The sequence below is a fragment of the Scaptodrosophila lebanonensis genome, unplaced genomic scaffold, assembly GCF_003285725.1.
Source record: "Scaptodrosophila lebanonensis strain 11010-0011.00,11010-0021.00 unplaced genomic scaffold, SlebRS2 tig00001412-arrow-pilon, whole genome shotgun sequence".
Classification (NCBI taxonomy): Eukaryota; Metazoa; Arthropoda; class Insecta; order Diptera; family Drosophilidae; genus Scaptodrosophila; species Scaptodrosophila lebanonensis.
In genome coordinates, this window is record NW_022060739.1 from 7,145,431 (window position 1) to 7,158,649 (window position 13,219).

At 37.3% G+C, this 13,219-nt stretch overlaps 2 protein-coding genes across 2 annotated transcripts in view; both read left to right on the forward strand.

The window, feature by feature from the left end:
* LOC115631280 (protein Wnt-10b) overlaps nt 1-13,219 on the forward strand; it is a 28,138-nt gene that overhangs the window by 10,726 nt on the left and 4,193 nt on the right. Inside the window, exons 3-4 of the mRNA XM_030527994.1 lie at nt 2,550-2,697; nt 2,754-2,832. Coding sequence (XP_030383854.1) covers nt 2,550-2,697; nt 2,754-2,832 — 227 coding nt within the window. The remainder of the gene's footprint in view (nt 1-2,549; nt 2,698-2,753; nt 2,833-13,219) is intronic.
* Nucleotides 819-1,491, forward strand: LOC115631818. The gene is made up of 2 exons (XM_030528655.1): nt 819-829; nt 889-1,491. The coding sequence occupies exon 2, from the start codon at nt 982-984 to the stop codon at nt 1,438-1,440; it is 459 nt and encodes a 152-aa protein (XP_030384515.1). The 5' UTR covers nt 819-829; nt 889-981; the 3' UTR covers nt 1,441-1,491.

A 13,219-nucleotide genomic window follows, 5' to 3' on the forward strand; every position in this document is an offset into this window, starting at 1 on the left:
TTCTATTTAACAACTACTTAGAAAAAGTACGAAGTAGAACGAGAAAGAGAAAAAAAGAGAAAAAGAAAGAAGAAAAGAGAGATAGAGAAATAGAGAAGCAGAAAAAGAGAAAGGTGGAAAGAGAGAGACGAAAAGAAAAAGAGGGAAATCTCCAACCCGGAGGGGGAATTTTAAAATGCCAGTCCGGCAAGCTATGCCCCAACTCGCAGCAGTATGTGGCCAGAGATTTCCCCGAAGATAATTATAAAGAATAATTTTGATAGAACAGAGAGAGAAAGAGAGAGAGAGAGAGTTATGACTTACAGAATGAAACAAAACACGGATTGACATAAATGAAACCTTTGAAATTGTTTTAAAGATGTGGACAAAAGCTCAGCATTTGTTAAATCAAAACTAAATATTCTGATCAACAGTTATTTTAAAGCTAGCTTGATCAGCACAGATACAAGTCATATTCTTACAGGTGGCATTTCAGTAATCCTGGCCTAGATGGAAAGCTTTTGAAACATTTCTTTAAGGTCGGCATTAGTAATTATATAATAACTAAGAAAAAAATCATATGACTCATATTCAGTAAGAATATATATACCTTATAGGTTCGCAGATGCATTCTTCTGTGTGTTGCACAAACCAATATACCCTTATATTTCCAAAATGTAACAATATCTTATCGATCTACTATCTGCACTTACACAATCTTTACAAATATAAATATGCCTTGCTGGTCGTACTCTATGATGTCTACTTGGTATATAAAACAAAAAAGCTGTGCCACAATCTTCAGTTCTTGAAAATGTTTTACTTGCTGCTGACAATTCTAGCTACGCTGGTAAGTTCCGATCTCTTCAGACTCATTTAATGACATCCAGCTATTAACTCTATATATAGAGCCAATTAAGCGCCTTTCCGCAATCCGACGATGAAATCATTGTTCAGTTCTATGAATACGTGGACCATTTGCTAAACATAAAGGCTGAGAATATGATGGCCATTAATGTGCAATTTGTAGAGACTGTGGTGAGAAATGTGCCCGCGGCAGCCCGCGGACCCAGTACTGCTGCTCTTCAGGCCTATATCGATCGCGCCAATCCCATACTAGAGAAGGGCACTACGCGACAAAAAATGGAATATGTCTATGAACTGCAGGACCTTTTCGACAGATTGCGCTCGATATTGGACCGCCGAGAGACCGAATCTCAAACCATTGGCATGAGCAGGTTGGGTCTGTTGGGCGTGGCGCAGAGCTTCGCAGAGGAGGAAGATGAGTTCTACGAGAAATTTGTCGAGGGCTCCCATATAATGAAGTCCAAGATCAGTCCGGAAGCTGTGACGCTCGAAGACAACTTCTTTGAGGCTCTGCAGAACTATGTGGACACCACGGACTTTACTCGGCGTGATCCGGTGTTTCAGAGATTCATGAGCTTCAGGAATAACTTTTGATCAATATGTAAAAAAAAATAATTTAACTAAATATAACTATTCCATACATTAGTTTAAAAATGTTGTAGTGTTTTTTATTGGCATAAACAATCCGGTCTTCCAGCAGAACAATTTCAATTCTGAACAAAAACTCCAACTTGTTACCAACTTGCTTAACTTATTTAATAAATTCATATTGCAATTGTTTTCCTTTTGCCAATTTACAGCTAGAAAATAGGTTTCAGAAACTATGTAAAGTTTTTGTCCCGTATATCAATGCGATGAGTAGTTTTTAAGTAGGTGTAAGTAGTTGGAAGTTGAAGAGATTTTTTGGAGTTAGTTCTGTTGGGGAGGGAAACGAACGCGCATTGAAGCGCATCCTCCTATGTTGAGATTTTTGAAATAAAAGATAAATCATCCTATTTGAGTGGTAACTGCGGGCTCGCTTTATTTCTGGGGGACCAAACCAAGAATTTTGCAGCGACTCTGGCCGACGAGTATACCCGGGCCAGAGCAACGTTACAAAATATTATGTTATGGCCTAAATCCGCAGGCCGATTCATAATAATAAAAAATAATATAATATAAGACAAATAAATAAAACAGTTCTAGGGATTTTTTTTTGGACTAAGAATCAATTCAAAACAAACTGAATTCGTCTTTTTATACGCTGTATCTGGAAGGTACAGTATATAAATTCTTGATCGAGTAATCTTGTCTATCTGTCTAGATTTCAGAGACTATAAAAGCTAGAGACACCAAAGCATATTTTATTTTTTTGAAGCACCGCCCCACTCCCCCCTGTAAGAGTTTTTCTGTAACGCCGTTTGCTTAATCACCTAGATCTTGAGCTAGACTTCCTTTTGTTTTCAAAGTTGTTGTTGAAAAAGTCACGTGCCGGAATGTCGAATGAGGGGGCTATCGCCGTAACTTACAGAGCTCCAGAAAACGTATTTTTCCGACGCGTTAAATAAGTCGTATCGGGCTAAAAAGACACTAAGTTAAGAAATAAATCGCCACGTTTCCACAATGAACGTTCATTCAACTTTTCAATTTTCGCATGCCAGTTTCCAATTTCCATTCTCTACAAAAAATGTATTGCATTTAATATGATCTCTCCCCTGTTTCAGGCTCTATGGATTGCCTGATGGACGCGCCACTTGTCGTTCGGTGCCTGGTCTGACCAAAGATCAGCTGGAGTTGTGCTACAAAGCCAGTGATGTGACTGCCGCCGCCTTGGAGGGTCTGGACATGGCCATACGCGAGTGCCAGATACAGGTGAGGGACGACTGTCATCTGGAAGATGGTGAGAGGCTTATTCCTATTCTTTGCAGTTTCAATGGCATCGCTGGAATTGCTCGTCGCTCAGCACAAAGAGTCGCAATCCGCATGCCTCCAATCTGCTCAAGAAAGGTGAGTGAGTGTGCAGCTTTCCCAGGCCGTAAACCTAAAAACCAAGTAGCGTTGCCAAAAGCCATTAAGTTGACACTAAAATGTCCAGTAAGAGCAACTGAGCGTGGCTCAGCTTTCACGCAAGCAAAATCGGTTTATAGCCACAGCAACCACATGAGCCACAGCAACCACATCAACCACAACAACTGTCAACGAGTTTGCGGTTGCCCGATGGTGGCTGCGAGTAACGACGGCTGCGGCCCACACGCAAACCGCTAGGCAAAAAGTCGAAGTCTAATTAAAATTGCAGCCAAGTGCTGTTCGCAAAGTCCAAAGCTATTAGCCGGCGCATTATTAGACACGCCATGCCCAGCAGCAGCAGCAGCAGCACTCGAGGCCTTCTAATGTCTAATGCTACTCGGGAGTGGAGTAGCAACGGTCCAGTTCCACTGCACGGATCAAATTTCTAAGCCAAGTAAGAGTGTTGTGGGCTTGTTCTGGGCCCGCCGTTTGTCACAGCTTTGTGCACTTTGGGCGGCAGTCCGAAATTCAACTTTGATATCTATATGCCTGGCTCGGGCATTGTATTACATGTTCGCTTGTTGTATGCCGGCGTGTGCCTTATGATCTTGTCAATGGGAGTGCTTCTCCACACAAAACAGTTGCCGCTTTCTAAGACGCCTTTGTTCTCAGCTAGCGGTAATTGTGATCATCACAAGCCTCGATTGTGCATTCAATCTGGCAACTACAGACTCGTAGTACTGCTACCTAATGAGTGTTGATGAATCAGCGGAAATAGCAACGCCATACAATGATTTGTTTTGTAACTATAATTTCAATACTTGAGTCGAAAATTTAACTGGTTTTAGGTATCCTAATTCCATGCAAGATGGAATGTGTACAATAAACGCTAAAATAGCATAAATGTTGCAAAAAACAAGAGAGAACGCTACAGTCGAGCAAGCCCGACAGTGTAATACCCTGTACCCATGTAAACTTCCGTCACTGAGTTATATGCGCCCATAGCAGCAGCAAAAAGAGGAAGAAGAAGAGCGAACTTGTTGCTGCAGTTTGGGGAGGTTGTACTGGCGAGAATTTGTTTTGCTAATAACTTTTCTTAGAATTGACCGAATTGAATAAAATTTTATACAACAGTAGACAATTATATATTAATTATGTGTGCAAAGTTTGGTTTAGGTAGCATTTGAAATGTGGACGGTATTGACGAAATTCTGTAGCGGGGGAAGGGGGGAAAAATTCCAAAAAATTAAATAAACTCGTCCTTACTCGGACCTAGGAGAATCTGGATGCCAACTTTGGTTATTCTAGCTTTTATAGTTTCTGAGATCCTCGCGTTCATCCAGACGGACAGACGGACAGACGGACGGACAGACGGACGGACATGTCTAGATCGATTTCTCTCGTCATGCTGATCAAGAATATATATACTTTATGGGGTCGGAGATGCTTCCTTCTGTATGTTACATACTTTGCACAAACCTAATATACCCTTTTTACCCTACGGGTACAGGGTATAAAAAGGGTCTCCTCCAATTGAACCACACTCTAAAAAATAATTATTGAATACGTTGAAATAATTTATTGTGCAATTTGTTCTGTTAAAATAAACGTATACCGCTATCAAGTTTCAATCCGTGCTTTATGCTATAAAAGCACCATTCATATCATCTTTAGATACAATGTAAAATCAATTAGCTTTCCAAAATTAGTGCTATTAGAAAACAACTTAAGTTTGCTTAAAAAATTACACCAACTCTATTAGGCGCAAATATCTGAGCGTTTTTTATAGAATTCCAAATTCCATTTTTATCACAAATTCAAAACAGGTTTCGACCGATGAGAAAAGAATATACATCCATATGTATATATATCCCTATATTTATGTATATAGTATGATAGGGATAAATCAAGTCAAGTAATTTCTAGAATAAAAATCTGTACAATTTGGCAAAGTTATTTCGTCAACTTATGCAACTGCACAACATTTAAATGATCATAATTATTAATTATTTCTTCTACTCTTTAATTAAAATGTACAAAAATATCAGAACACAGCTTTGCAGACTTTATTGTTCAATTAAAATCGATGTATCATTGATTTGGAAATAAAGTATTTAACTCCCTTTCGATTGTGTAGATTAAAGAGGATATTTGAAAATAGAAATTTATGCTAAATAAAAAATTAACTATAAGCTCCAATCAATTACGAACCCTATACCTTTAAGAATAAAACAGTTTTCTTTACAAAAATTTTCTACTAAATTGAAACAAAAAAAAAAACATATAGAACTAGGCCAGTATATCCTCGCCCTCTTAACATTTTCAGGAAGAATTTGTAATTAAATTTCAAGAAAAATATTATTTCTAAACTTCTCAGTTCCTATGTGTTGCCGGTCTGGAAACTGTATTCAATAAACACTTAACCTTTTAGTCAACTTCTTAGAAGCTACTAGTTGCAAAAAAAATAAAGGGATTTCTAGATGGCTGAGTTAATTCATCTTGATAGCTACTTACCGCATTCATAAAAAACTCAGTCGTTATAGAATTTTCGTATCGTATCTCTTAAAACAATTTTCACATTTCTAAATGTCTATTATCAATTTGTTGTTATTGTATAACGATTGCTAATTAAGTGTCTGATTGGTAAAAAGTAAACATTTTATTTGAATTCAGAAAAAAGGGTGAAGCAATTACACTATCTTTCAAATTGCCTTTTTGTGATTGTCCGTTTTACTAATCACAATCACATGTTACAGCAATCATCAGGCAAAATCATTAGCCACTAATCAGAAATCTAAATTACCATTATTACTGAAAGTAATTCACGAAAGTGGAAGTCAGGAATTTGTCTGTGAGTATCAAGTTCAATGCAGTTCAATTCGGGCAGCAGTTAATGTCAGCTCTCAATGCACTGGCACTGCTCATCTGGTTTATGTCCTTGAGAATCCTTGGACTTATACGCCGTGTTCCCATAGGCTTCATTAGCTAAATTATGCATCATACAATCGCTGTAAGAATGCAAACAATGGCCTCAGAGCAAATGGCAAAATGGCGGCATCCAATGAGATGCAAACGATATACTCGCAGCACTGTACAAAAGATTTCTCACAAATTTCAATGTGAATCCAAACACACACACACACACACACACACATATGAATAAGGGAACTGGAAGGGAAGACAACGACGACAGACAATGTCAAGGAGGAACCAGTAGGCAAGTAAAAGGGAAAGGCTGACGGTTCGGCAATGGTCAGCGTGATCGGAGTACGGCGTAATTTATTTGCATTCTCGTATAAATTATATTGTAAGCAAGCCACTTCATTCAATTTCAATTTAAAAAATTGTTATCTCAGTTGACGGATGCTGCCGCGGTCGCTGACAACGTACAGCAAAGCGACAGCGGAGACATTTCAGGAGAGACAAACGGCTTGGGAGCCATGCAGACGTGAATGTCGACAGCAGCAGCAGCAACAACAACAACAACAATAATAATGCCAACAGCAACATCGTTCTGAACATTGTTGACCAGGCGATGTGATTATGGCCCAAATGAGGCCGAAAACAAGTGAAATTTGCATAAATTCAAAACTCCGCCAAATGAGGATCAGCCGAAATGTTAGGCTGATTAAAATTTATCAGAATTTATCAGAAATCTCATTAAATTTAAGTTATTTTTTTATTTTTATATACATATGTCTTTATCTCAAGAAGTGTGGAACTCATATTCGAAACTTGAAACTTATTAGGAAATAGAAAGGACTATGTTAAGACTAGAATTCTATATCTCGGCCTTTAATGAATCGATAAAGATTCAAGGAAACATTTACTTGCAGATACAGTATATAGTATGTATATAGTATAATACTCTTTTCATGACTTCCACTGAAAACTGTGGCTGTTTATGATCCAGTTACGAATTTTTTCGACTGCATCCTCTATAATTACGAATTTTGGCATGAATAAATATTTTGAGGGGCAAATTGAAATTCTAAAATACTTTATTTTATTTTTATTTATTTTATTTACTTATTTCAACGACAAACAGAGCTGTCGATGTAAAAAACTGAAGAAAACCGTCATGACAATAAATTAAAACTGAAGAATAAAAAGCGTATAGAAATTACAAAAATATCTAAAAGCGAATCCGACTTGGTGGGGGAATTTTATTTGCCAAACGGCTAGCTATACCCCGACTCACAGCAGAGGGTAGCCAGAGACGTTATTAGACCTTACAAAAAGACCTAATACCATTATTTCAGTTATTGGACTAACACTGTCAAATGTGAGCAAATAAATGTTTGTTAAGCCGAAGTTGCTTTTAACTTCCTGCTCTTCAACAACAATATTTACTTTCCAAATGTTTAATTGCATTTTAATTAGACAATTTAGCTGGGCCTTATTGGGGGGGATAAAGAATACATTTCCATTTTAAAACTCTTTCTGGATTTACAAACAAAAAGTTTGTATTTTTGTGTAGATCAAGAAAATGTGTCCACTCATTATTTTAGTATTTTTAAGAGCTTTAATAGAAACATCGGAATCAAACTCTGAATTGGTTATTTTTTTATAATTTTGGGTTAAAACTGCTTTTAATTATAAGCGATAACAAAACCGATGATGTCACCCTAAAAGTATGCTGCTCTTAATTGTATTTATGTTTTATTTCCACCTAATGAGTAATTAAAATGGAAAATTTCGAACTATCAAAATGGTCTACAATTACTTTTCAATTAGTTATAAACCTTAATAATCATTTTTTTAATGTAAAACTTTAATTATACTGTTATTATTTACATTAAATTAAATTAAACTTGTGGAAAAATACAAATACACCTTCAACTAGGAGTTTAGTCCTATTTCATTATTTATTTCATTTAATTATTAATTGTTTATACTTTGCCATAAGAACATGCATCGTACAGTTCCAGAGCAAGTTCTTGAATGTTGTAAGCTGTGTACGATGAATGCATGTGGCATTAAGCCATTATTCTCATTTTGCCGTCAAGTGCACAGAATGTTGTCCAATCCAAAAATTGCTCAAACTTGTGACAGGGTTAAAGTTAACAGCGGCACTGGGAAAAAACAATGCCAAACCATAAATCTCCAAATGCATACCAGCACTTCCAAGTAACTCAACGACTAGCCTTCAGCGGTGCACCAATATGGTAAACCCAAGCTTATGTCAGTGACATGTCTGTGGGTCCAGTCTGTCCGTCCGTGCGTCCTACTGTCTGCACGCCTGTCTGTTTGTCAACCGCCCGTTCGCCCGTTCGTTGGTTCGTTGGTTCGTTCGTTCGTGCGTCCATTAAATAAGGAAGGAAACACCGAACTGAACTGCACATAACGAGAGTCAATATTGACAGCCAACAACAACAACAACAACTCGACTTATAAGGGCAGCCCAGGCTGGCAGGCTGACTGGCTGACTGGGTGACTGTCTGGCTGGCTGTCTGGCTGGCAGGCACCAGCAACAAACATCGGCCAAGTGAAACGAAACAAATCAAGTCGAGAGGCACAATGACTGACAATCGAACGGCGCATGGACAGGTCAACTATTTTGCATACATCTACTATAACTTATGGAACTCGTCGTCGTGGTCGTCGACCACGTTGTAGTCACCGTTTGTTGTTGTTGTTATTGCTGCCGCTACTTCGCCATGCATTATTGTCAATCAAGTGAGGCTGGGGAACGCTGGCTGGCTGGCTGGCTGCCTGGCTAAGATCAGCAGCCGTGCACAAAAGTAGTAAAAGGATTACGTACGATTGGCGATCATCGAGAGCCACGTCGACGATCGACCTTTATCGCAACTGAGACTGCGACTGCGATCTCTTCAAGCAAATGCATGTGACAACAAGCGAGCGACGTATGTCGCAAACAATTACTTGGGATTGCAACACAAGAGACAGGTCGCTCGGCCAGCCGGCCGGCCGGCCAGTCGGTTCGCCAATTTATGCGCACTCAGCAGCAGCAGCCCCTGACAGTCACCAGGCCCCAAGGCATTCTCAATTAGAGATGAGCAATAATTACATGCACATGTCCGTGACTTTTTCCCCCAATAAGCAGTATTTCAAAAATCTCCAAATCAACGCTCAGACCTACCTCAACCAGCTCAGCAGAGTGGCCCCAAATTTTGACATTTCATAGGAACTGTGCTATCTGCCACCAAAGGGAGGGGCCTACAAGCTGTTACAGGCTAACGAAAACAAAGCTATTTCATGAAAATAAAATTAAAACTTGTATAATAAAAGTTTATACACAAACTGCAGCATCAAGCCTGAAAGACACTCCGACATAAAGAAGGCTACACAATGATTATAACTAATGTTTGTTTTGGCCAATTTTCATTACGTGTTGATTAAAGTTTCTTTTTTTCAACAACTTCCAAAGTTAGTAATATTAGCATAGGTTTTCGAAAAACGAAATGTATATTACTTTAAATAAATTCTAGAGTGCCCATTAGGGACTATTAGAGTAAGAATTAAAGCATTATAAGCAGACATATTTAACTGGCATAAATAAACAAAAAAAATGGTTAAAAACTGCTTTCATTAAGAAGATAGGAAGTTCGATTAAGAAAACGTGTGTTAAATCGTTGTTAGTTGAGCAATAAACCAAAAAGGCATGGCTTGGAAATAATGATTGTAATCATCGCTGATTCTCGACGAATATGTTAGAACCGATAAAATAAAGACATTATAATACCAGCAGATTGTTGTCACTTAAATTAACTTTATTATAACTTCGTTTGTGCGCGTTTGTGTTTCGTATCTGAAAAACCTCATGACAAAACTTGAAATATTAAACTGCCATCAAAGCAGCATTTCAGCACTATTGGAGAAGTTTAATTAAAATTTATTTATCCTTTAATCCATTACTTGTCTCTTTTGCTTTGCATTTATTATTAAAGCTTTTCAGCATTAATTCCAAAACATTGCACCCTGTGTGACAAAATTCTGCCAAAAATTCGGGCTTTAATAAAATTAATTTTTCTAAAAAGCGTTTATTAGAATAAAAAAATAAATAAATTTATTAGTATTATCATGTCTAACCATACACTTTAGCTATAATCAAAAAATTAAAACTAGGGTATTAATTGAAATAATTACAATAAAAAGATGAGTCTTTTTATCTTTAGTTGCGAAAACAAATAACTTTATTTCATTTTTCTGCAGATTAAGTAATTATTATTTATAGGTTATTAATTGAAATAATTACAATAAAAAGATGACTCTTTTTATATAGTGTTACAATATATTATTCATACGCACTGTAGCGCCAAATTTATAAACCTAAACCAAATGTAAAAGAGTATTTAATTTTAGATCGAATACCTTTAATTGAGTATTTGTTTCAGAAAAACCAAGAAAGTCCTTTAAATTTTAAAAGATTAAGCTATTTTCAAAGTATTTTAATAACATCAATAGACGAATATTAAAACCTATTAGTACACTTTTTGTATTTAATATTTACTTGATAAACAATAATTTTCCATTTATATGTACACCTAGTTGGGAAATATTCCCTACATATAAGCAGCTCTATTGAATTAAATTGTAGGTCAGATCAGTAGCAACGATCCCCAATCAAGTTTTAGTTTTTAGCATACAAATTAATTATATTTTAGAAGACAGCTTTGGTGAGTAGTTTTTGGTGAAAAAAAAACTATACTTTAGTATAGTAACGTTATTCGATTTCTTTGAAATATGTCATATTCATGACATACAAGTAGTTATGTGATTTTTCAGGTAGACTTTGAAAATAGGTTTTGTTGTTGGAGAAAACTAGCTTTATTAGTTTTAATTAAAATAACATTATACCTAATTCTGTTTTTACACGGTAGATTGGTTCCAGAAACATATTCAAAACAGGTGTTGGTTCCTTATCTCTAAAGAAATATAAATGCAATTTTTTAATTTTCAAACCGTTTAAAAATAGACCGTTTAAAGACAGAATTCGTGTATACTTGTATTTATGGCATAATTAATATTTAAAATAGTCATAAATTGTGAAAGTTTTTACAATCACTTGAATAGGAAAACATTGCCACCATGATTGGCTGTGAAATGAAAATCACAGATTCGTGCATCTCTATCGTCAAATGTAAGTTGGGCGCACACTCGGAGCAATGATGTGATTTGGATTTGCAAATGGCCAGGCCTGAACGGGTGGAAACAATGCGTGAATAAATCAAGCTGCTGCCAATATTGGGCAGGGTTGAATGACGACAAGTTTGAGCGGCTCTGCTCGTGCTCTTAACTTGGCTTGTTGGCGGCAGCACTGCTGGCCATCGGATGTTGTTATGGCTGTTGTTGCTGCTGCTGCTGATGTTGCTGCTGCTCGCTCGTTGCTGCTCGTTGATGCCTTGATTGATGGCGTCTTGATCGTTCATCAAACGCGACCACTACACTTTTGCATTGCAGGCGGACAACCATTGGCATTGCCACTGCAATCGCTGCCCAAATACATCACTGGAGGCGCGCGCGTTCGACAAGTTGTCGCAACATTGACATTTGCATTCGAGCGCATCCTGAGTGCTTGACTGACTGACTGGGTGACTGATTGTTTGACAGCTGTAGCACTCGCTTGCCTTCAAGCTGCTGCTGCTGGTGCTGCTGCTGCTGCCACTGCCGATGTTGATGTTGATGCTGATGAGGATGATGATGATGCACGCCTGTCACTTTGACATATGTACTGTCGCGCATTTGTCTCCGCACGATCAGCTGGAGTTGGGGGCCAGCTTTGGCTTTTCATATGCAAAGTGGCGCTGACAATTTGCATGTCAATCGCTCCCAGCCGATTGACAAATGTTGCCCACTTTGGTCATTCAATGCTACACATGCGAATGAATTGACAGCAACTACGTATTTGACGCTGACGCTGATGCTGACGTTTTGTCGTTGCCAGCATATGTCAGCTATGATTAACGTCAATATCTGACAGCCGTTTGACAGTTGTTGCATAAGCATCAGATCGAAATGATTGCTGATCGCCAATCGCCGATTGTTGATTGCCGATTGCCGGCATTTGCAATTGACCGCCCAGGGTGGGTGTGGGTGTGGGTGTAGGTGTGTTTGCCTCCATAATGTCTACAATTTTGCTTCATTAAGTGTTGTTTTTAAGGCTTGATTTATAATCATGGCGGCAAAGATTGAAGCTTAGCCTCTGGACTTGAAAGTTTATTATAGGTTTGCTGAATGTGCACTGTGTGCACATATTTATTCCACCAAATGTTAAAAAGTATGATTGTACAGCAACAAATTATGTTAATCCATACTGAAATAGCTTATGTATGTGAGTGCTGCGAACAAATTTTCCACGATGTTAAAAGTTAAGAAAAGTTACAATTTCTTGCTTCAATTACTTCCACATGAGCTCACAAATATTTAAGGAAATAGACAAAAAAGCATGAAAACTAGCCAAGTCTTGTGAAGCTTTTCATTATTTATTATTATTTTATTTATTATTTAATTTTTTTTATTTTTTATTTTATTTTTTTATTTATTATTTAACTATATAATCAGCCTGCCAAACCGCCACTATTTACTGCTACCACAAAATTCTTGCCTCCTTTTGAATAAAGCTATAAGGGCTGTGCTACTAGTGTGGAGGTATACGGTCTCCAAACTTAGGTTGGTAATGTAATGGTGAATAAAAAGCTTTGGGTTCTTTATTGTTTTGCTTACTTTATGCTTTAAGTTTTGTAACACTTTAATTTTTGTTTAGGCAGCTCTCATTTTTAAAACATGCGTACTCAACTCCCCTTCTTCCTCATTTTGAGTTGCCAGCTTGTCCTTTTTTAAGATGCTGCCATATTGTTTTTCTTATACGTTATATCATTATCTTTATGGTTTTAATTTAAAACGTCTCGTTTCGTTTGTGGTTCGACGCTGCAGTCACGACAAGATTATAATAATATTTTTAGTAAAAAAAAATTAAATTGAATTTCCGTTTACCCGCCTGAGATTTATTGTTGTTGAGGAACTGAATTAATAAATTAATTTCACAGCAATTTCTAGGTGAAATTTTATATTTACAAAATTGTACTTTTTCTATTTTAAATAAATATAATTAAATAATTCTAGGTTGGTAATAACTGTGTTTAGTTCCGCTTGAAGTGCCAGCCAGAATCATATATCAAACAATTTAAAATTAAATGATTTACAACATGATTTAAACATTAAATATATAAATCTGCCCACTGTGGCGCACACACCCGCCAGTAGCCTGGCATTTGACGACAATTGGGGCTTGGCTTATGGCCCATAACACTTTCCTAGTGCTAGTGTGCTTGCATGTCAAAGCCTGGCCGACAAACTATTCCCCTGTGCCGTTCAAAGACCGCGTTAATAAAATGCAGCGTCAAAATAAAACGCCGCATAACTT

Coding starts and splice junctions, on each gene's coding strand:
- LOC115631818 (XM_030528655.1), top strand. CDS start 982: ATGATGGCCATTAATGTGCAATTTGTAGAGACTGTGGTGAGAAATGTG.